Source organism: Netta rufina (assembly GCF_964035555.1).
Source record: "Netta rufina genome assembly, chromosome: Z".
In the NCBI taxonomy this organism is placed as follows: Eukaryota; Metazoa; Chordata; class Aves; order Anseriformes; family Anatidae; genus Netta; species Netta rufina.
In genome coordinates this window covers 14,976,225-14,997,432 of record NC_140126.1, presented here as the reverse complement: position 1 = coordinate 14,997,432, position 21,208 = coordinate 14,976,225, and the positions used below count along the sequence as shown (strand labels likewise).

Below are 21,208 nucleotides of genomic sequence, written 5' to 3'. Positions count from 1 at the left end.
CAGCCGGGTTAAACCACGACAGAAAGAAACGAAAAAGAAAAAAAAAGAAAAAAGAAAAAAAAAAAAAGAGAAAAAAAGGTCCACTCATCACAGTGTAAGAAAGGAAAACACTGCAAAATAAAGCAAGTAGCAAAAGCAGTTCCTTGCTCCAGTCGGTCTCTATTCGTACTTAACCAGGCAGGCACTGTGACACGGGGTGGAGGGGCACCAAGAGAAGAGACGTAGAGCCCCCAAACACCCCGTTTTTTTTATTTTATCGCCTGTCCCGCACCAAAGGGCCGCAGGATGCCTTCCCGCCGCGCTCCGCTCGCCTTTTCCCTGCCCCTCCTCCGCCGTTTGGGGCGCGCAGCCCCGGCCGCGCCGTCCAACAAGCGCGGCGCAGCCCGGCGGGGTGATGCTGTCGGTGCCGGTGCCGGTGCCGGGCGGCTCCGCGGGCGCGGGAGCGGCGGCGGGACGGGAGTGGGGGGGCCGGGAGGGGCCGGGCCGGGGGGGCTGCGGGGCCGCGGGAGGTTTCCGCGCCGGGCCCGAGGGAAGGCGGGCGGCCGGGCGGGCACCCCGCGGCCCGGCCCCGTCCCCCCGCGCCCCCGCGGCCCGCCCGCACCCTCGGGGCGGCGCCGAGCGGGGCGCGGAGCCCGGGCCGGCCGTCGGCTGAGCGGCCGCGATGGAGCCGGGCGGCCGCCGGGCTTTCGGCAGCATCTGCCCCAACCGGCTGCAGGGCCCGGCCGCCCGCCTGGCCAAAAAGCCGGCGCGGATCCCCCCGGCCGCGCCCCGGCCCCGCCGCGGCCCCGTCGCCGCCGCCCCGACGGCCCCCGACGGCCCGGCCCCCGGTGAGTCCGCCCGCAGCGTCCCGGCCCCGCTGCCCCCGGCCCCCGTCTCGTCCTCACCGCCCTCTCTCGCTGTCCCCAGCGCTCAGCACCCGCGACTGGCAGGAGCTGGCAGCCCGAGGCCCCGTCCTCCCCGTCGGTCCGGCCGCCCCCGCCGCCCCGCTGCAGGTAACCCCCGGCCGGGGGCAGCGGGACGGGGCCCGGGGGAGACAGGGACGGGGGCCGGGGGTCGCGGGGCAGCACCGCAGGGCCCCCGGGGCATGGGCAGCCGTCGGTGCGAGAGCGCTGCGGGGACAGCCCCGGCCCTGCTCACGTCTCTTTTGCACCCCAGGGGCTGCTGCTGAGGGATGAGCCCGAGTTTGACTTCCAGGAGCTCAGAGATGCCGTCGACGATTTCATATCTGGCAAGTGGCTGCTTTTAACTCATCTGGGATGCGCGCATCTGGGCTCGTTCCCTGCCCGGCCCCCACGCTCGGTCTCCTCCTGCTTTTGGTGTATCTGATTTTTGGGTGCACGCTCACCCAGCCCTGGCCGGGGGGGGGTCACACCTGTGCTGTCGTCGCGGGGGTGGCAGCGAAATCCTAGCGGGTTCAGCTCCCGCGGTGGCGCAGAAGTGCTTTGGAGACACAGCGACGGGGCGAGAGAGATGCTCGGGACGGGGAGGGCGCGGTGGGATCGGGGCAAAGCGGGCCGGGACCACCTTCCCCGCGCTAACACCCTCGGGTTTTCCCCCTGGAAGCCTCCGCCCTGATGCCGCCGCCGCTGGACTGCCCCGACTTCGACCTGTCCCTGGGCGAGGAGGCGACGTGCGGCCCCTGCGCCCCGCAGATGGGGATCGGGGCGGCGCCGCGGTGCCCCCCGACGTGCCCGGAGCCCCCCGAGCCGTGCTGGCAGGACGCGGCCGAGCGGCACCAGCGGGCGCTGGGGGAGGCTCTGGAGGAGAACAGCCAGGTAGGGCCCAGGGGGCTTTCCCTGCCCTTTGTCCCCCCGACGGGGAGGCCGCGCGGCGCCCCGAGCGGGGTGTCCCCATCTTGTGCCCGCAGCTGCAGGAGACGCTGGCGCAGAGGCAGGAGGAGCTGGCGACGCTGCGGGAGAGCAACGTGCAGCTGAAGGAGCTGGCGAGCCAGGCCCGGCAGCTGGCCGCCGTCCTCGACGTGAGTGCTGCCGCCGCGGGGCAGAGGGGAGCCGGGTCGGGGCCGTGCTGGGGGGCGTCGGGGCCGAGCAGGGTGGCGGCGGAGTGGGACAGCCCCCTGAAGCCGCGCCGTCTCTTTCTCTCCCCGCCAGAAGCTGATGCTCCCGCAGTGCCCCGACGGGGCGGCCCTTCCTCCTCCTCCTCCTCCTCCTCCTCCTCCTCCCGCCGCCAGCAGCGAGGGGGCGGCGGGGGTGGGCCCGATGCTGCGCTCGGTGTCGGAGCAGTGCCGCGCCGCGCTGCGCAGCCTGGCGGGCAGCCCCCCGGCCAAGCGGCCCCGCCTGCGCGGCGCCTGCCGCGGGCTGCGCCCCGACCGCGCCGCTCCGCGCCCCTCCGGCGGCGGCGGGGGGGAGCTGCCGGGGGCCGGCAGCCTGCGGGCGGCCCTCGGGGAGGAGGGCGGCATCCGCACGCTGTCCTTCCCGCAGGGAAACGCCTTCACCCTGCGCACGGCCGCCGGAGGGTACCGCTTCCGATGGGTGCCGCGCTGAGCCGGGTTTCCTCCCGGGATGGCGCGCGAATGCTTTTTTAAATTTTTTAATATTTTTATTATTATTTTTATTTCGTCTCACCGGTGCTGGAGGCATTGCAAAGGGTCTTCTCCCGGCTGGGGGAGCGGAGAGGAAGGCTCTGCACATCCTCGCACCGAGCGCTGGGTGTCAGGGAGGACGGAGATTTTGCAGCTGGGGACCCGCCACTGGTGGCTTGCTGAGGAGCACGGTGAATTCAGAGCTACCTTCACACGAGATCCTGCCCGGCTTGCTCACCGAGCTGCCGCGGGGAGAGAAAACTCTCAGTGGAAACTTGAACTGCAAGGCAAATGGGGATCCTGGGCGGCTGTGTCGGAAGGAGCACGGCCTCCCAGTCGTGGTGGTTAAACCCACAGTGTTTACAAGCTGCACGTGTGTCAGTCATGTGCTGCTGTCGATGTGTATGTGCACTCAGTGTGATGATTAAATCGTGCATAAAACGACCACTGGTTTGTACTGGTGTAACGCAAGCACAGCGTTCTGCACCGGGTATGGACGTGTGCTTTCATCGGAGCAAAACCAGCAGAAAGCTGAGTGTCCGTGCAAACCTCTCCTTGCTCGAGGTGCTCAAGCAGGAAACTTCACAGTGCAACATGCTGCTGTTACTGTGCAGTGATGTTATCTCAAGCAAAGAGAAGCGTGGATGACATTAATTAAAGGCTTTCTAGGCAGACACATTTCACTCACACCCACTGGCTTGAAAGTTGAGACACCAATGCCACGTGTGAAATGCTGCCAGAGGTGTCTTACTTCTGCAGCACATCAATGAATGAAGGCACTGTGCTCTGCCCCGGAAGGAGACCTGGTACCTGTGAAAAGACCAATTTTTCCCTTTTTCAATGCTCAGATTCCCCAGTATTCCTGTACAGGCCCATGCACACTAACAGCAAACCATTTGACACCCGTGTGTGTGTCAGTTAAGGTGCAAGCACCACGCCATGGCCTCAGTGGGAGGTTTCGTAGGGCAGCCGTGACCCCATCCTCAGTGCTGTGCTTCTGGCAAGCAGAGGCAGCAGTAGGATGGGGAATGGCTCCTCTCGTCAGCACGATGTGTTGGTACGTGGCTCCTAGGAAACTGCAAAGGGCTGAGTGCCTGTGGTCCTTTGTATTTTTGGCCCCTCACAACTGGGATCCTTCACATCTGGGGTCCAGCACTAGCTGTGATCCCCCCCGCCTGCAGCCGTGGCACCTTCTAGCAGGGATGGTGCTGGCGAGGGATGCTGAGGCTCATCCTGAGACAAATCCAGAGCCATTCATTTTGCAAAAGACCTTTGCCACGCTGGCACAAATGCTGCGTGAAAACAGCAGACAGGAGAGGAAAAACCTGCACCAGGCTGCATTAAATTTATCAGGGACTAAACTGATAACATAAGACAGCTTGTACGGAAATGTACAGCTCTTCCCCATGTGTTTTAGGAAGTTAAACTCAACATGTGTAGTGCAAACAACTTCATAATTCTTGTAAGTGTATTAATTCTTCAGAAATAGTGACACACGGGAACTGCACAATTCTAGTAGGATGCAAAAATAATCACAGTTTGATCATTGCTAGCATTGTTTTTGCTGCTATTCCATCTTTTGAGAATTACAGGGACATGCTTACTCTCTTATTATTGCAGTTAACCTGTTAAAAGTTTCTGCTGGCTACTTTTATTTGCAGTGCTTCCATGTTAAAGATATTCTGGACTAATTCTGAGCAGTAATATAAAATGATCATAGGTGTCATCTGGCTGTTTTTATCTTCATCCTTGTTAGTCGGACAGGCTGCTAATTGGCTAACGAGGCCAAAGTGCTTCTCGCTGAGACTCAGGGGAGCATCATCAGACACAGACAAATAATGGGGAAAGGGAGGAGGTGTTTGGTATGTAACATCACGTGGTATGCAACACCACAACATATTTGTGTTAAAATATCAACTTTTCCTTTAAACTACCAAGGTATTATTTTACATTCACACCTACCCATCCGCTCCTATACAGGAACTCCAAAATAAGTGCCCAAGCCTCTTGCACAGGTTAAAGCACCTCCACAATGACTTTACCTGTGCTCTGCCTTCCCATCAGGTGGGAGCTGGTTTGGGGAGAGGGGATGGAGCTCAGCCCCTTCCCACGTGCTCCCGCTGTGCCTCAATTCCCCAGAGAAGCTGGATGGCCACCACCACTGGGTGTAGATTCACATATACTTAAGAAACCTCATGCCCAAAGAGCTTTAGTGCATGGGGTGGGATATGTGGTGCAATGCACGGGGCAAGGCCACTAAATGCAGGCATGGTGCACCGAACAGCACAGTGATATGTGGTTTGTCTTCAATCTCCTTTCCTCACGCTCTCCAGGGAGGTGCCTCATCCATGCAGTGGTTGAACGGAGCTGGTCAAGCCTTCAGCAGAAGCCTGCCTACCTTGGGCACTTTGTGGTTGCCTAGGAAAAAGAAATTAAAAAGTGGCTTGACCCTAGTGGCAATGCTGACAAGTCACGTGTGGGATGGAAAGACAGCAGCAGCACGGCCAACACAGACATAGTGACATGTTGTGAGTTTATCCCTGCCCTGCCAGACCTGGGGATGGGTGGCTCTGGGTATGTGGTGGTGCAGAGCTGCAGACACCAGGGGTTGGAACTGGGTGGTCTTTAAGGTCCCTTCCAACTTGAGCCATTCTACAATTCAATTAGTCTGGCTACCATTTCGGAAGCATTCCTACAACCATCATTCATACAGAGCTGAGTTCCACAGAAATATTCGCCAGGTGCTCCCACGGGTTTTCCACAGCCCCTGGGTGTTGGTGGGTGGCACGGAGGCTTTGTAGTCTTGTAGAAGTCAGGTCGCAATGCAGCTATGGTGCTACGGCACTAGGAATGAGCCAACACTGTTGGGCTTGGCCCTTCTGTCCAGTGATTGTGGAAATGGAATTTTACTGACACTTCTAACCTTGCTTTCCTGAATATTTTTATAAAGACAGTTACACCTATGTCTAACTTGAGGGAGAAGACAAGTATTTTGCAGTCAGTTTTATATGACAGCCGCAGCCCTCCTCATCTTTTCTAAACAATTTCTGGTCAGTGGCCATTATTTACATTTTGCATTGTACAGTCTTAACAAAAAAAATAAAGCTAGTGAGGTCAGAAGAGGCTGTGGTTTGCTTTGGCACAGCTGTTTCATACGTGTTTCAGAAGCAGTCTTACAGTCTGCTTCACAGCCAGCACCTGTTCAAACTTTGATAGCAAGTGACTATTTCTTTTCAATATTTACTTTATACTTTTCAAGGAAACACTATGAAAATAAAATTAAGAAGTGTCTTCAGGTTTATTCACACGTGGTGACCACCCTTGGTAAAGCCTCGGGATCTCTTGCCTGGGTGGCTTGCTGTAACAGGGTAGCTGGAAATCTGCAGGCTGATTCTCTTGGAAGGCATTTACTGTGACTAAATCCTCGCTCTTTAATATCCTTCAACAGAGAAACATCCTCTTTTCTAAGCAGAGCTCGTTAGCACCGCACAGCAGCCCTTTTGTCAGTGCTTTGCAGCACAAATGGCTAACGCTTGAGGATTTGCCCCGAAACCCAAGTTGTCCCAGACATCGTGTGAGTTTCCATTTATGATAGTGCTGAGGAAAGGTAGACGGAGACCTGCTAGAGACACTTTCCTCCTTTAACCAAATGCGATGGCCATTCCTTTTTTGCAGGGCCCTATGCTCACAGGCTGGGGCAGAAGCGTGGCATCACAGCACCAGAGAGAAGCCCTGTAGAAACATTTTCTGAATGCAGGATACCAGGAAGGTGAGTTGAAGAGTTTCTAATGTATTTTGCTTGCCATCCATTGCGGCAAAGTTTCTCCCTTTTTTTCTAGGCCTTCAGTCCTTGTGAGCTAACAAGTAGTCTCAGGTAGCCACCTCTGCCTCTCTGGTCATCCCATCTCACCTTGTTCTTCCACCAGGACACAGGCTAGCACCAGAAGAGTCGTGTCAGGCACCGTAACCCCGTGTTCAGACACCGTAACCCCACGTTCAGCTCCTGCACACTCCTGCCACAGCCCCAGTGTGGTGGGGGGCCAGCTGATGGAAGAAGTAAAGCAAAGAGGGAAACAAAAATGAGTGGAATATCTACAAACAGTAAAGCTTTCTGTTGTTTTCAGTATGTATGGCATTAAAACCGAGGCAGTAGGTGATTATAACACTCGCTTTAGCCTCTGAAGTACTGTGCTACCTTTCAAAAAGATCAACTAGAACAGCATGTCTGCTTCTTCACATATCACAGAAAAATCCCATTTAAATGTTAGCAAATCTCAGAGCAGATGGAATCAGGATCTGCAGCTAGGTATTTGTTTTACCTTAAATATTTGCTGTAAGTAGAATTCCCTGTCAGGAATGGATTCAACATCCTCAAAATTAAATGGTTTTGCACCTCATTTTGGGGTTCTGGGTTAAGGCCAAAACCAACACCTTCAAGAATAACCATGACCCGTGGAAAACATTTATAAACACTGTGCTGCTGCTTTTGTTGCTTTTGTGTGAACTCTTACACAACCTTGACTTAGAAAAAAAGGACTGAGTTTATGAATCTTTGCACAAATGCCTGGCTGGCAGCTACTTCTGCTGCTGCTACAGATGTTGATACTTCATGCTCACAGGACTTTTCTCAGGACATAGGATGAGTTAGGGACTACCCATCACAGAAAGCAGTCCTGCTTGTTACGGGGATACCTTTGGAGCTTCCTCCTGGAGAAATGCAGGTCTTTCAGTTGGGTTGAAAGGGATTAGCAGTGTGATCCATCAGATACCTCTGTTTTTGCACAAACAGAAAGGAGGAACACAGCTGCAGGGATTGGTGCTGCAAAGCAGCATCCTGGGTTTTGGAGCGTCTGCTCTGGTATTTCTGGGATGAAGTGGTGCACGCACTTTCTACAGGCACCAGCCTGCTCATTTGCCTCCATGGAATCTGTTTCAACTGCTTTTGATACCAAAAGAATTGTATAAGAGTCTAACTTGCAGGTATCTAATTATCCAAATATATGTCTAAATCTACGAGCTGTATTTGTATTTCAATGACACTTTTTTTTTGTACTTTTTGCAAAGTTCTCCATTGTTGTAAATAGATTTTATTCCAGCTCATATCCAATTTATGCCAGCAAAGAATATTGCAAACAGACAGACCGTACCACATTTACCAAATATTCGTTAATAATGGGACTTTTAGGTTACACAATGGACTATTTTCAGACCACAATCAATCAGAGGGGTAATCATCCAGGCTGGAAAGAAAGAACTTGCTGAGAGAATTAAAACAAAAAGGGAGCAGGCACAAAGCAGAAACAAATCTGCTCAGGATAATAGGAGTTTCATTTCAAGAATGCACGTTCTGAAGAATCAGTGGGTCTAATGAGCAAGAATTAATGAAAGAACTGCAAGAAGCCAACAGCGTGTCATGAAGCAACCACCATTCAGAGGTCTGCAGGTAATAGTAAATGGATGAAACTGCTTCATGAAAGACCATTTGGCAGCTGAGGGCCAGCAATCCTGCTTTTGCAGCTCCACTGGTAAAGAGGTCAGACCACAGACATCCATGTCCCAAAACATAACCACAGAGCTAACAACCAGAATCAAAGCATCAGGGTTGCACAGGGGCATAGTTTCGCTTTGTACCTAGTTTGGGTAAAACTAAGCAGTGATTATGTCCCTGGGGACAGGAAGACATCCCACATTCCTGCAGCAGGAACCAGCCCCCACAGGCAAGGTTAGACACTCGTCAGGGCAGTGGGGGCTGAGGCATCTCTTAGCTTCAGTTTAGGGTGCAGGACCTAAATCTCCCCATTTTCCTGGGGGAATTGCTTTAACAGGCTCCTGTATAAAATGTAGGTAGTGGAAAGCAGCACCAACCTGAGTGTGCTAAGACAAGAAACAGCAAGTCTTTCTCAGCCTTTTCAAGGAGCAGCTGGAAAAGACCTCAGGAAGGGTCCTGGATCTTCATCTTATGATCTTATTTATTTAGAGGTGGCTGTTTCAAGGCTGAAATACTGGGTTAGCCCCCTGTGCTTAATGCACCCCTCAGGCAGCTTAGCATGGGGAATTTTTGCCTTGTATCTCCTCTGAGGTGCTCCTCTTTCTCCCTCTGGCCCTGTGTAGGTGATCCCAGTGCGTGTCGCTGTGTGTACTCAGCGCAGGGCAGAAAGTCAAGCACTGTCCCACCTGGTCTCTGTGCTGGCAGGAGTGGTCTGTAGCTGTTCATATGTGTCAGTGGATGGTCGTTTGGTACTGGCAGGAAAAAAGAAATTATAACATTCACAGAAAAATATCACTCTAACTCAAAATGAGCAGATCAGTTCTCCGCTTCAAGTATTGGTGCTTCTAACTTTAAATGAATCCTGGGAAAAGTTCATAGGACTGTTTATTAATATAGACCGATGCTGAATGCCTGAAAACATTACATGACTTGACAAGTTTTCCCTTGAAACCGGTCTATATTGTCATTCTCTAATGGAAATAAATTGTACAGTGGGTTAGCTCCTCTGTGCTTAATGCATCCCACTGTACAGCAACAAAGCAGTATTTTTTGTTATTCTCTAACTCAGACTGTTCTCAGGTAGAAATAAATAGATGAAGGAAGCTTTCTAACACATTTCATTTTGTTGTTTACATCCTTGGGGCATTTTGCATCCTTTTGTGTAGTGAGAGGTAAACAATGCTACAAAGGCACTATCCAACCTGTGATGTACCAGGGATCTTAAAGCCCTGAATCAGTTATTTCTGCTCTTAGGAGAATCCTATCATTTTGGTTGCAATCATTGGTTTCCTACAGATGACTGCACAGGTGGTAAGAGACATGTAACTGGCAAGTCTATAAAGGATTCTTCAGAACTCTAGGTAGAGCTATCACATATCACAGTAACGGGCAGCATGTGCTCCAGGATATCCAGGGGTGTGCAGTGCAGAACAAGTGTGTTTAGGAAACTGAAGAAGAAAGGAAAAGATGAGGCTAAAAATAGATGAACCCCTTACAGTAGGTTGCTTGTGTGAAAGGTGTTACTAATAATACATGCAGCTGCAGGTACATTTATTGATAAATGTTTTCTATCATTTCTATCATCTTGTCTGGTCTGATAGCCCCCAATATAGCTCAATTTGTACGTACTTTGGTGTTGTGTTCCTCTCTTCTTTTGTTAGCCAGTTTGTTTTTCCTGGCAAAATTCATACACCTCCTTTATCTCAGAGGCTCTTTGAGTGGGCTCGGGAATCCAGCAGTGCTGAAGTCTTTGCAGAACTGGAGAAAACAGGCCCTCTAAGATGATCCGGAATGGACTTGTATCTACTATGAAGTGAGAGACTTTCACACATTGTGGGTGGACAGAGATATTTTACCTATAACCACACCTTGAATATCAAGAAAGGGTTTTGGAAGCTTAGAAAGCTGGAAGAGCTGAAACAGATGAACATCTATAGTAAGGTAAGGTCAGTGTCTTGACTGTCTTCAAAGAGACCCAACCACCCAACCAAAACAACCAAAGCTAGCAAACAAACAAGGGAACAAGTGAATGACAACAACAGAAACAGTGAAATATATTGTAATTTAAAACTTTGCTTAAAATATAGGCTGTCTGAATGCCCTGAATACTGTTTTCTTGAATGGAAACTGGAGACTTTTCTCCATGTGAAGTGGCATAGAGGTGTGACAGAATTTCAGGAATATTTAACAAAATAGTTAACAAAATAAATTCAGTTTTGGATGGAGAATTGCTTCAATTAACTTATCTCACTTTCATGGAACTGTTTTCTTCACAGCTCATTTGTAATGCACAGTCAGTTTTGAGTTTCTGATCCAATCTAGTGAGTCCTCAGACAGTTCCTTAGAGGGTACAGCTGTCCATCATGGAATAGAAGCTCACCACTCATCTCCGTTTCACAATGGTAGTACATTAACCTTCACTGAATATAAACAGTAAATGCCCATGTTTCAAAACAAAGATCTTTTTAAAGGCTTGTAAATACACTTCCCTGAAGATTAATATTATTTTTTTATCAGTTTAGTTTAAAATGTTTGACAATGACAGTAATCAGCACTTTTTTTCTCCATATGCATCCCTGCACTAGAAAATGAGATGTGACCATACAGGTTTCCATGTTCCTTCAATAACCATGCTTTCAAAAAGTTATAAGAGAGCAATATCCCATATGTTACTGAAAATCAGATGAGCACACACGAATAAGCTAGTGGTAACAAGGGCACAAATGGGAGTAAGCACACCCTTTCAAAACTGATGTTAAAGTTGCCAATTATTAATAAATCACTTTGACCTCTGGCTTTCTATTCCTCAGTTTGATCTTTGTAAATTGAGTCATCATAATAAAAGAGATTGAAAAAAAAAAAAGTAGCCAGATATTCACAGGTGTTGGAGCTGAAGCTCTCAGCAATGATTTAATTGAAACATGTTTGCAAAGAGAGATGATAGTCATTTTTAAGTGTGTATATTTAATTGCCCTTACACAGGAAATGATATTAGAATCCTTGCCCTGTCTCAGAAGATAACCTGAGAAGAATTATCTACAAGTTCCTCAAGCCTCAGAGATATTGCAATCCATAATTATTCAAACACATAATTAGCTTTTACCTAATGTAATTTTGTTGTGACTTACAGGGGTTTGGTACCAGTAATGGACTAGGTCCTGTGCTACCAACAGAAGTTGCTAGAGAAGCTTTGGAAAGAACTGTGTCTTGGCAGCATTTTGGCAGTTTGTTAATCCAGAATGTCTGGATTCCAGGTCGAAATACCATTTAGACACACAGCTGGCAGCTGGCAACAGACCCAGAGGTTCAGTAGTTGGGCTGGCGTGCAGCCAAGGCAAACAAACTGCAGTATGCTGTGCGCAGCCCGCAGGGCAAGCGCGGGATTCTGCCGTGCTGGGAGCCCTACCTTAGACAGTCTTTGTAGCAGTGCCTTGCCAAAACGGATTCTTAATGTGCATAGAAACAGAAAAAGTGGGTGTACACTGAAGAGAGAAACTTATCAGGAAGGCACAGAGAAGGATGACCTAGAAAGAAAGCTCTTGATCTGCCAGCTGAACAGAGAGAAGAAATTACTATATTCTGACACTGAAGAACTGATTGTTAAATGTATTGTTTTAAGAAAGGTAAAGGTGACATTAAAAGCAACAATCCTAGAAGTCAACGGGATGTTGCATTAGAAGTCAAACAGTTTATTAAAATGCCTCCCTCCCAGCAGTTATCACTTGGTACGCTTGTTTTCTTGTTTTTATACCAATGAGAACCCTTAAGAGCTGACACAAATTCCTCCTTGAAATAAAGAGATCTTTAGTCTACTTATGCACACTTGTCAAGTAGGCTAGTGTTTACCACTGAATTTAACACTGGAAATAACAGAAGTTTAAGTAATGGGAAGATGTGGTACAAACGCACAAAGGACAGAAGAATGTAAAGATGGTGCTCCATCATTCTCATGTCAGGACATCCAGAAAATGCAGCACACTTGCAGCATATAAGGAATAGCTCTATTTGTTTTCTTGCTTGTCTGCATAGGAGAAGAAATTTTCCTCAGTGTCTGAGGTGTTAAGGGTCAACTGAGGTGGCACAGTGGACAGTCATTTCCAGAGCTCACTCTCCATATGTTCCCATCCACTTTCACTGTGCTGGCGAAGGTAAGTGAAAGGAAGTGTCTGATGAGCAACCTCTCAGACTGAGGTGTTAAGTGCATGGCTTAAGGTAAGCCCCAGCAAAGAAACAGGAACTTTTGTCATCCTTGTACTCTCAAGGACATCTTAATAACCCATGATTTGTACACTAAAACAAAGCTGTGAGTTCACTGCCAGAATATTCCAGTTGCCTAGTCAACAACGTTTCATACTGGAACCTAAACAATGATTGCTCATGAAGTGTGAAATGATGGGAAGAGAATGGCCATGTGAACTGAAGCAAATCCCTTCCCTTTCCTGACTTCCTTACTTCCTCACCCTTTCTCTCCTTACCACAACCGTCAGAAACACCTGAAGGTCAAAGGTGCCTTTTGCAAATGGAAACCACTGTCTATGACTACTGCCAGTCTTTAGAGTTTGCTCTGCACCACTGTAAGAACCGTTCCTCTAATCCACTCACAGGTATCTCAGCACTGAAATAACTGAGCAGGCAACAAGACTGGGATCTTTCTGGGACACTGGCTGAACACTAGAGAGAACAGTGAATAAATATAGGAAGAAAAAATAAGAAATGTCCATATCTCAAGACCTCTGCTCTGTGAGATCCAGACAAAGCTGGGGCCTCCTTTTCAGAGTTGAAGAAGCATTTGGACAATGCTCTCAGACAAAAGGTCTGATGTTTGTGTGGTCCTGTGTGGAGCCAGAAGTTGGACTCAGTGATCCTTGTGGGTTCCTTCCACCTCAGGATATTCTGTGATTCAGTTGCTTTAAGACAATTTTCTATGACTTCTTGTGATCTTTCTAGTTGTCAGAGCTCAGCATAGGCTAGCATCACTTCTTGTCAGCAAGCATTTAGCAAAGAGCACCCTCACTACCACATACCTGAACTTCCACTGCTTGGTCAGCAGTCTGTGTGTGAGGAATCCAACTTTTCCTGAAGTCTTGTTTCAGCCACTGCTTAATTCTCTGAGAACCATGTGAAGCTTGCTGTTGATGTCCACATCTCACCATCAAACTGTAAACTGGTATTTTACCTCAGTAAATTCTGAGTCTGCTGATACTGATGACAAATTAGAATGCAGACACCTCAAGGATAAGAAGATGAGAAAAAAAACATAAATTAATATGTGATTGAGATGGTGATTTGATGATCCTTTCTTTCAAGGATGTACAAAGTGCAACATATTAGCACCATCTACTGCCATCAGAGACAAATTACACAGTTTGTGAAGGGAATGCTTTTACAATGAACTGCAAAACTGAGCACTGGAAATCTACATTTCCAGTATGCTAAGTTATTAATTAATTAATTAATTAATTGCTTAATTAATTAATTAATTGCTAAGTTATTTCACTTACACACTGGAAATCTACATTTCCAGTATGTAAGTGAAATAACTTAGCAATTGTCTGCCTATGTTCCACAATGTGGAGCCTAAAATGAGTCTGCATGATGATGATATTAAATGAAGATATTTAATCATGATGACCTTTCCACAACCAGGGAGGTGATCGTCCCCCCGTACTTTGCTCTGGTGAGGCTGTACCTCGAGTGCTGTGTTCAGTTTTGGGTCCCTTGCTAAAAGAACGACATCGAGGCCCTGAAGCGTGTCCAGAGAAGGGCTATGAAGCTGGTGAGGGGCCTGAAACACAAGTCCTGTGAGGAGCAGCTGAGGGCACTGGGGGTGTTTGGTCTGGAGAAAAGGAGGCTCAGGGGAGACCTCATTGCTCTCTACAGCTCCCTGAAAGGAAGGTGTGGGGAGCTGGGGGTCGGCCTCTTCTCACAGGTAACTAGTGATAGGACTAGAGGGAATGGCCTCAAGCTGTGCTAGGGGGTATTTAGGTTGGAAATGAGGAGACATTTCTGCTCAGAAAGAGCAGTCAGGCGTTGGGACGGGTTGCCCAGGGAGGTGGTGGAGTCACCGTTCCTGGGGGTGTTCAAGGAAAGGTTGGACGTGGTGCTTAGGGACATGGTTTAGTGGTGACATTGGTGGTAGGGGGATGGTTGAAACAGATGATCCTGGAGGTCTTTTTTAACCCTAATGATTCTATATTTCTATTTCACTTTGAAGAAACTTTAGTGAAGTGCTGGAAACACTTCAGAAGCTATATGCTCAGCTATGAACAGCTGTCTGAAAACAAAACTGTATTTTTTAAAATTCAGGTCAAGTCCCTACGTGACAACAGAGCTCTCACCTATCACGTCATTTCCTAAATGGCAGGCACTTGAGGTGAAGAAGTGAGTTTTAAGGATATCCTTCATGTTACAAAACCTACCCAACATTCCAATACATCAATTTTAACAAACACAAAGCAATTCACAATTGCAGGTGTGAATGTGCCACACTACAGCACTGCTGCTTATGTTTGGATTTTCTTCTACTATCCACTTATTTCAGGACTTAGTTATTTTAAAGCTATTGGCAAATACAGAATATCTTGGTGTGTTTTCCACTTATTAATCAGTGTTCAGAAGCTTTTGTAGAAAAACCTCCAAATCTTTTCTTAAAATTTGTTCACAGTATCTGTATGCATGAGTTGAAGGTTGACGGGCAGGAATCGCTGCTTGTAAAATCAGTTGCAGTGGGTCACATTACTTATTCTTTAATGCCTTCCTCTGCTAATCTCACCTCTTCCCTCTTGGATTCTCAGGTAGCAGCCACATTATCATCAAGAGTCCTAACAAGTTACCAGGTGTCACCCAGTCGCTGGGAATAGTTTGTGCACTGCCCTTCGTCTGCAACTCATTTATTTTTCTCAAGCTGCAAGGAGAAGAGTTCGAGCTACAAGATGAGTAAATTCAGGCCTGGTGTAACGAAGATGACGCACAGAAAAAATGACTAAGGCCTATGTGTGTGTTGGTCCATGATTCATTCACCAGGTCTGTGTGCAGGGGATGAACACAAACAGGCTCTCAACAGAACTTAGAGTTGCTTCCACAGGACAAAGCATACTGAAAGCATCAGCAAGTGGGGTTAACAGAATCATATTCAACAAGGGACTTCTGTTTCTAGAAAACTGAACTACACACCTTCCCATCAGGTTAAAGCTCTCACTTTTTAATAAAATTAGGAACATATTGGACTTGACTATGACAACTGGAAAACTGCTTTATAATAATTATTTTGGATAAAGGTTGTGAAATATTTTTTAACATTCTCTCCGCTGAAGTTTGATTAATCCTAATTCTACTTTGCTGAAACAAAAGCTTGTTGATTTTGAAAGACTTCTGGCTTTTATTCCAGTTTGCAACCATATAGTTCTCAGACTGCAAACCCTCTCCTTGCACTGTGAGACAAATTAGTCCCATGTAAAATTGCATTGCTACAGATTTGCTCATCTGAAAGAAGCTTCTCAGTAAGTTTCACTAAGCAAAAGCTTCACCAGAGGCCCAGACACTGGTCTAATAGGTAACTGTTTGATATACTTCGTTTGAGTTTTGCTGATTCACTGTGTATTAAAAGGAGGTGGTTTTGCAGTGCATGCCAGCAGCTGCTGTTAGGCAGTGGCTGTGCAGAGGAACACTCTCTGGCAATGTTTGTTGAACGTTACTCTTGTAGGAAGAGTTCATGTTCAGTTAAACGAACACCTGAAGCATTGCAAACAAGCCTTTGTGATGGAAGTCCTGCAGTGCTGTGTGTATTGTTTGTTTCACAGCAAGCATTAAAATGATCTTGAGTGACTCAGCCACTTTGTAGCCCGGGTGTCCTTAGCTCTGTCCTTACCAATAAACAGTGAGATAATAAAATGATACTTTTGAACGTTTCACATTGATTTGGCATAATAGCTCTACCTCTGATATTTAAGTTTTGCCTACAACTAAGGTATTAATAAAATTTTTCCCCTCCATTATCCTGCTTGTATGATGCTTGTATCCTGCTTGTATTTTTTCCAGGTGTTACATGGGCAGCTATAGGAATTGAATTGACTGGGAAAACGGGACTTTACAGGAGCAGAATTTTGCAGGAGAGCTCTTTTGTCAAACAGGATGTTCCCAACTGGGAAGTCAGAAAAATTGCTCTTCTCCCGGGGGAAAAGAGTGAAATCATAAGAGAAGGAAACTGGCCACATTTCTGTAACTGGCATCGCACTTCATACTCTAACATTGATTCTAAGACACAAAAACTAGAATGGGGGAAAACGGGCTCTTTTACATGCTGTGTGGTTCTCAGTTGTGAAAACTCAAGTGGCGTAACTCCAAAATTTCATACATACATGTTACAAAGGCTGAAAAAGTACTGTTCTGAACTTATTTTGAGTAACATATGGAACGTATACATAGTGGTAACTCGTGTTTTGTTTTGTTTCTCCTGCTCCTGTTTCTTTGGATTTAACTAAACCTGTCTTCCAGCAAACACTTTTGACATCTTTCCCACCAAATCTGTAGTTGGGGGTGAAACGAGTGACTAAGTGACTAGGGGTGACTGTAAAACAAGTGAGTCAGCAACTCACCTGCTGGGAGAACACGCTCCTGCGCGGCTTCTCGCTGATTTCTACCTCTGACATTACAGCAAACTGATTTCACGTTACAGCCCCTTCAGCCTCCGCTCAGCTTCGGCTTTGGGGAGCCACACCACAAAACCTCAGCCCCCCGCGGGCCCTAAGCGGGTCCCGTCCCGGGGTGGCGGCCGCCCTCCCGCCCCTGCCCCGCTTCTCCCCGCCGCCGCCGCCGCTCCTTGGCGCCGCCGCTCAGCCCGGGAGCGCCGCGTCCCGCCGGCGGGCAGCGCAGGGCGGGGGGGGAGGGACAGGGAGGGACGCCGGCCTGTGCTTAAATGGAGGGGAGGACCAGACTGCCGGACGGCTGGCCTAAGGCTTGGAGGCAGGTCGTTGTGCCCACAAGTCGCCGAGCCCACAAGTCGCCGTCCCCACAAGTTTCGGTGCCCACAAGTTGCCACCCGGCGTGCCTTCCCCACACCGCTGCTGTCCCCCATCCTGTGTGTCAGCCACCAGCTGGCGGGTTCAGGCGGGCCCGGCAGAGATGGAGTGGAAATTAGAGAAATCTGCTGCGAGGAGGATGAGGACGGATGAGGATTTGCTATGGGTAACTGTGTTCTGGGTGCCCTGTAGGGACATGGGGGGCTGCTGGTGGCCTGGGGCGGTCATGTCCAAGGAGCTGGTGGGTGGCCACCACCAGCCCCTTCCGTGGGTGGTGAAGCCTCACAAGTGGCCGGGCTTGGCCACAGGCGATGCGGGGTGAGGGAACTGCGGCCCTGCTGAGTTAGGTGTCTGTGTTAAGCGTTGTGCCTCTGTTCCTTTGAAGGAGAAGGTGATGGGGACGCTCGGAAAAGACCTGAAGCGGAGCAGAGAGCAAAGCCTGCAGCAGGTGACTGAGGTAAGGGCAGGCACAGACCTTCGCTGTCTGTGTTGCGCTGGTGTTGCTCTTTATGATTGTGGAGGGAGGGAAAGGAGGAGGAGGCTGTGGAAAATCAGCGATTTTGAGAAAAGGAATGATATATTTTCCTTTCCTGTTAATCCTTACCACGCTTTCTTAACTTCAAGATCTGAAATGTTTGAAAGACACAGGTTATGATGGTGACATCTGTTGAGGGAAGGATTCAGAAACACGTGGCATTCTCTCTTGGCACTAGGGGGACTGCTTGCTGTTTAAAAGCAAGCACTGCTTGATTTGATTGAAGAGATTCTGCAGATTTACTGTGTTGTCTTTACTGGCACTTCAAGCTGACTTGTCCACATTTAGAGCGTGGTAAAGATAAGAAGGACCACACGGAACTCATGTATACGGTAGGTACATAGTTTACCTAACATGATATTCACCAACAGTATGCTTGACAGTAAGCAAAATGCAAAATAACAGGCAGCTTGCACCTTATGGATTTGACAAATATCACAAAACCTAGTGAGAATGGAATGCATAAAGTGATGGACTGGGTGAAGGTGTAAAAGGAAATGACCGTATTGGAAGTGACGAAGCAGGAGATAAGCAGTGCACCCTTAGATATGACAGCAAAATAAATTTTGCCGCCAGCATGCTGAGAATGGCACTCCAAAATAAAAATGTTCTGTAAGTGACCCCACGGGAAAAGCTGTGTTGTTATAATGAGCAATGTCTGGGCTCGAGGAGAAGAAGGTTTGACTGGGGGCTGAGGGGAAGCCAATGGCCAAAACAGCAGATTGTAGCAGTCTGGCAGTGCCTGTTAGCTGGCTGTTGTCTCAGAGGTGTGAACAGCTGCTAGCTGCACTCCATATTGTTGCATTCACAAGCATCGGGGAAAACTCAGAGGTGGCCTCCTCTTGCTGTGGGACAAACCAGAAAGCAATTAGCCAACACTACTCTGAAGCTGCTAACAGCAGCATTCCGACAAGTGAATGTCTTAGTCTTTTGTTTTGTATTGAGAATGCAGGGTTGGTGAGATTTATTTTCAGTGACCTAAGCCTTGCTTTTAAGAACAAAGAGAAGTCTTCAAATTTGATATTAATTTTTGGTACTAATTTGCTTTGATCCAAGACATTTAACTCAGTGACTGACTTCAGCATGACTTCAAAGGGCTTTCTTTCAAAATGGATGTTGTAGGTAAAATTTTACCTCCATCCAGCCTAAATCCATGAGCTTGAATCTTAGAGTCCTTATGCATCTTTCTGTAAAGGGAGGTACAGTGAGCCTCATCACCTGAAGTCAATTTGTGCTATGAAGTAATCAGTAATGATTCGTATTTCAAAATAAGAAAATCAACTACACTGAGTTAAACTCCTGGCTCATCTAGTCCCAGGCCTGGGCTCCCACAATGACCAATATGGATGCTTAAGGAAGAAAAGGACTGGAGTAAGTATGTATGATACTAATTTACTTGTGGAGACAACATACTACACTGGTGCTGGTACAAGGCAAGGCAAGAAATTGTTTACAACAATTTCCCATTCCTTTTTGGTAGTCTGGAGTCTGATACTTCTCACATTCCATGTGGGTTTTGTACAATTAATTTAATTCAAGTCTTACTGAATCGGAAACTTATCTGTGTCATCCATTGCATGTAAGTATTTACTGCTTGAACATGCATACGTGTGTATTTATATGTATATGAAACATGAAACTTGAAACAGGTACACAAAGCTGAATTTAGGTAGATGTCTCCAGGTACGTGCATTTCAGGAGGAATCTCAGTCTGCATGAACTCTGTGGCTTGTAGGCAGTGTGTTGTTCGGTGGCTGCTGTATTTGAGTGTAGCAGTCACTACTGCACTGTCACCAGCTGCAGGGCCAGTCCATCGCTGTTGATGTTGAATCTAATTTCCAGTAAGAGAGGTGGTGCACCTGTGTGTGACGGGATGGCAGTGTATGTTAGCTGGTTGAAATTCTGACATCAGCTAACATGCAGTTGCTATCCTGATACACATACTTTTAGCATCAAACTGGAGAGCTGCTAGTTTTGTATATGGAAACTTTTGGGTCCATTTGATTATTACTGTTTTTTGACTGTCAGGCTCATTTTCAGTATTATAGTTGTATGTTGTATTCCCCTTATCCAAAGAATTGAGAGAATTTTTGGTTGGTTTCGATTTTTTTTTTGTGTGTCTGCTTTTATATACCAAGGTAGTAGGAAGTTTATAAATGCTTGAAACAGGCAGGTACTTAATTCAATAATTATTTCAGGTTTGAAAAAAAAAATCAAACCACTTAAATTTCTCTGGAAGTTTTCTTAAAAGAACAATTAAAAACGTTATTTATTTAATTTTTAAATTTAATTAAATGATTTTTTTTTGCATTGAGTAATTAGAAGTTGGAAAGGCTTAAAATCACATTTCACTAACTGCCTGAAGGCTATAACTGAACAATAATTACCTTTCCATTCTATAAAACAGAAGTAATTTTTAAAGCTTTTTTTTCTCCCCTTGCTTAATGGCTTAATTTGTGAACATGGATGCCCTAAAAAACTGCACATATTCTCACCAGGAGACAATAGAGTTTGAATAGGACATATATTATTCTTTGGCAGGTTACAGGCTGGAAGGAAATGGATCCTTTTCATTCATATTACACTGTAAGCTTCTATCAAACATACTGCCGCAGGCATCAGAACCTTACCTCTGTCTTCATCTCTGCACTTTCTCTTTATGGAATGCAAAAGAAACTCTTTGTTACAGGAGCACTCAAACAAAGCAAGTAATGTGCCTTGCAAACCGTCTAAATGAAGGCCTTCTAGGAAGAGAAATGGGAACAACGTTGTGAAGCTCTCCAGAATTAGGTTGGTCCTAGTGCTGTGTGTGGTGATTAGGCAGTGTGTTGTTAGTTAGCTGCTCCCCATACACCAGCAACTAACTACACTGCCACATCAGCACATCACTGCATCACTGTTGAGACAAGAATATTAAGACTGTTGCTATGAATACCTCATCGCATCCTTAGCTGGTGTGGGGCCCTGTGCTAGACTAGTTCCCCTGACTGAAAGAAGGTGTGCTAGGTTACACAAACTGTGTGCATCTATAAAAATATATTTAAGTATATTTTACACAATTATGGAGCTAATCCAATTGGTTTCTAAAGAGATTACTAATTTATGTAAATTCAGTAACTTCAGTAAAAGTTTCAGGTTTGGGCCCCTTGTGAGTATGTTTTCTTCCACCACTAAATATGATCCTAAGGTTAAACAGAGCCTTACAAACAAAGGCTAAGGCCTTTGGAGCACTCAGGGCACTGTCAAGAAGCAGGCAGTGGAACCACAGAAGCGATTTGGAAACTCTTGGCTTTTTCTTAGCAGCTGCAGGTCCTTCTGCAGGAGAGGTGTGTGGCTTCAGCTTAGGCTGAGTTGACTTAAATAGGAGCTGGCAGAAAAGCAGCACGTTTGTTTCTCTGAAACTTGCTTACTTTGATCAAAAAATAGTTTAAAATGAGCAAAGGGGGTTAGGGAAAGGAATTTCTCATGAATCATAGGTGCTGAGAAGTTTGTCAATTCCACACTAGTAGAACCAAACTAGAGCCACAGACAGCAGTAAGAAATGTATTGCTGTAACAAGGACTGACATGATGTACTTCTGCAGGGCCCTTCTTCCTTAGTGATTGTGCTCTAGGGACATGCTCAGATGT

At 47.2% G+C, this 21,208-nt stretch overlaps 1 protein-coding gene across 1 annotated transcript in view; it reads left to right on the top strand.

The window, feature by feature from the left end:
- Positions 1 to 17,147: 17,147 nt before the first annotated feature.
- CDC20B (cell division cycle 20B) overlaps positions 17,148 to 21,208 on the top strand; it is a gene marked incomplete at both ends in the record, with an annotated part of 39,941 nt that continues 35,880 nt past the window's right edge. Inside the window, 2 exons of the mRNA XM_084305136.1 lie at positions 17,148 to 17,210; positions 17,430 to 17,501. Coding sequence (XP_084161262.1) covers positions 17,148 to 17,210; positions 17,430 to 17,501 — 135 coding nt within the window. The remainder of the gene's footprint in view (positions 17,211 to 17,429; positions 17,502 to 21,208) is intronic.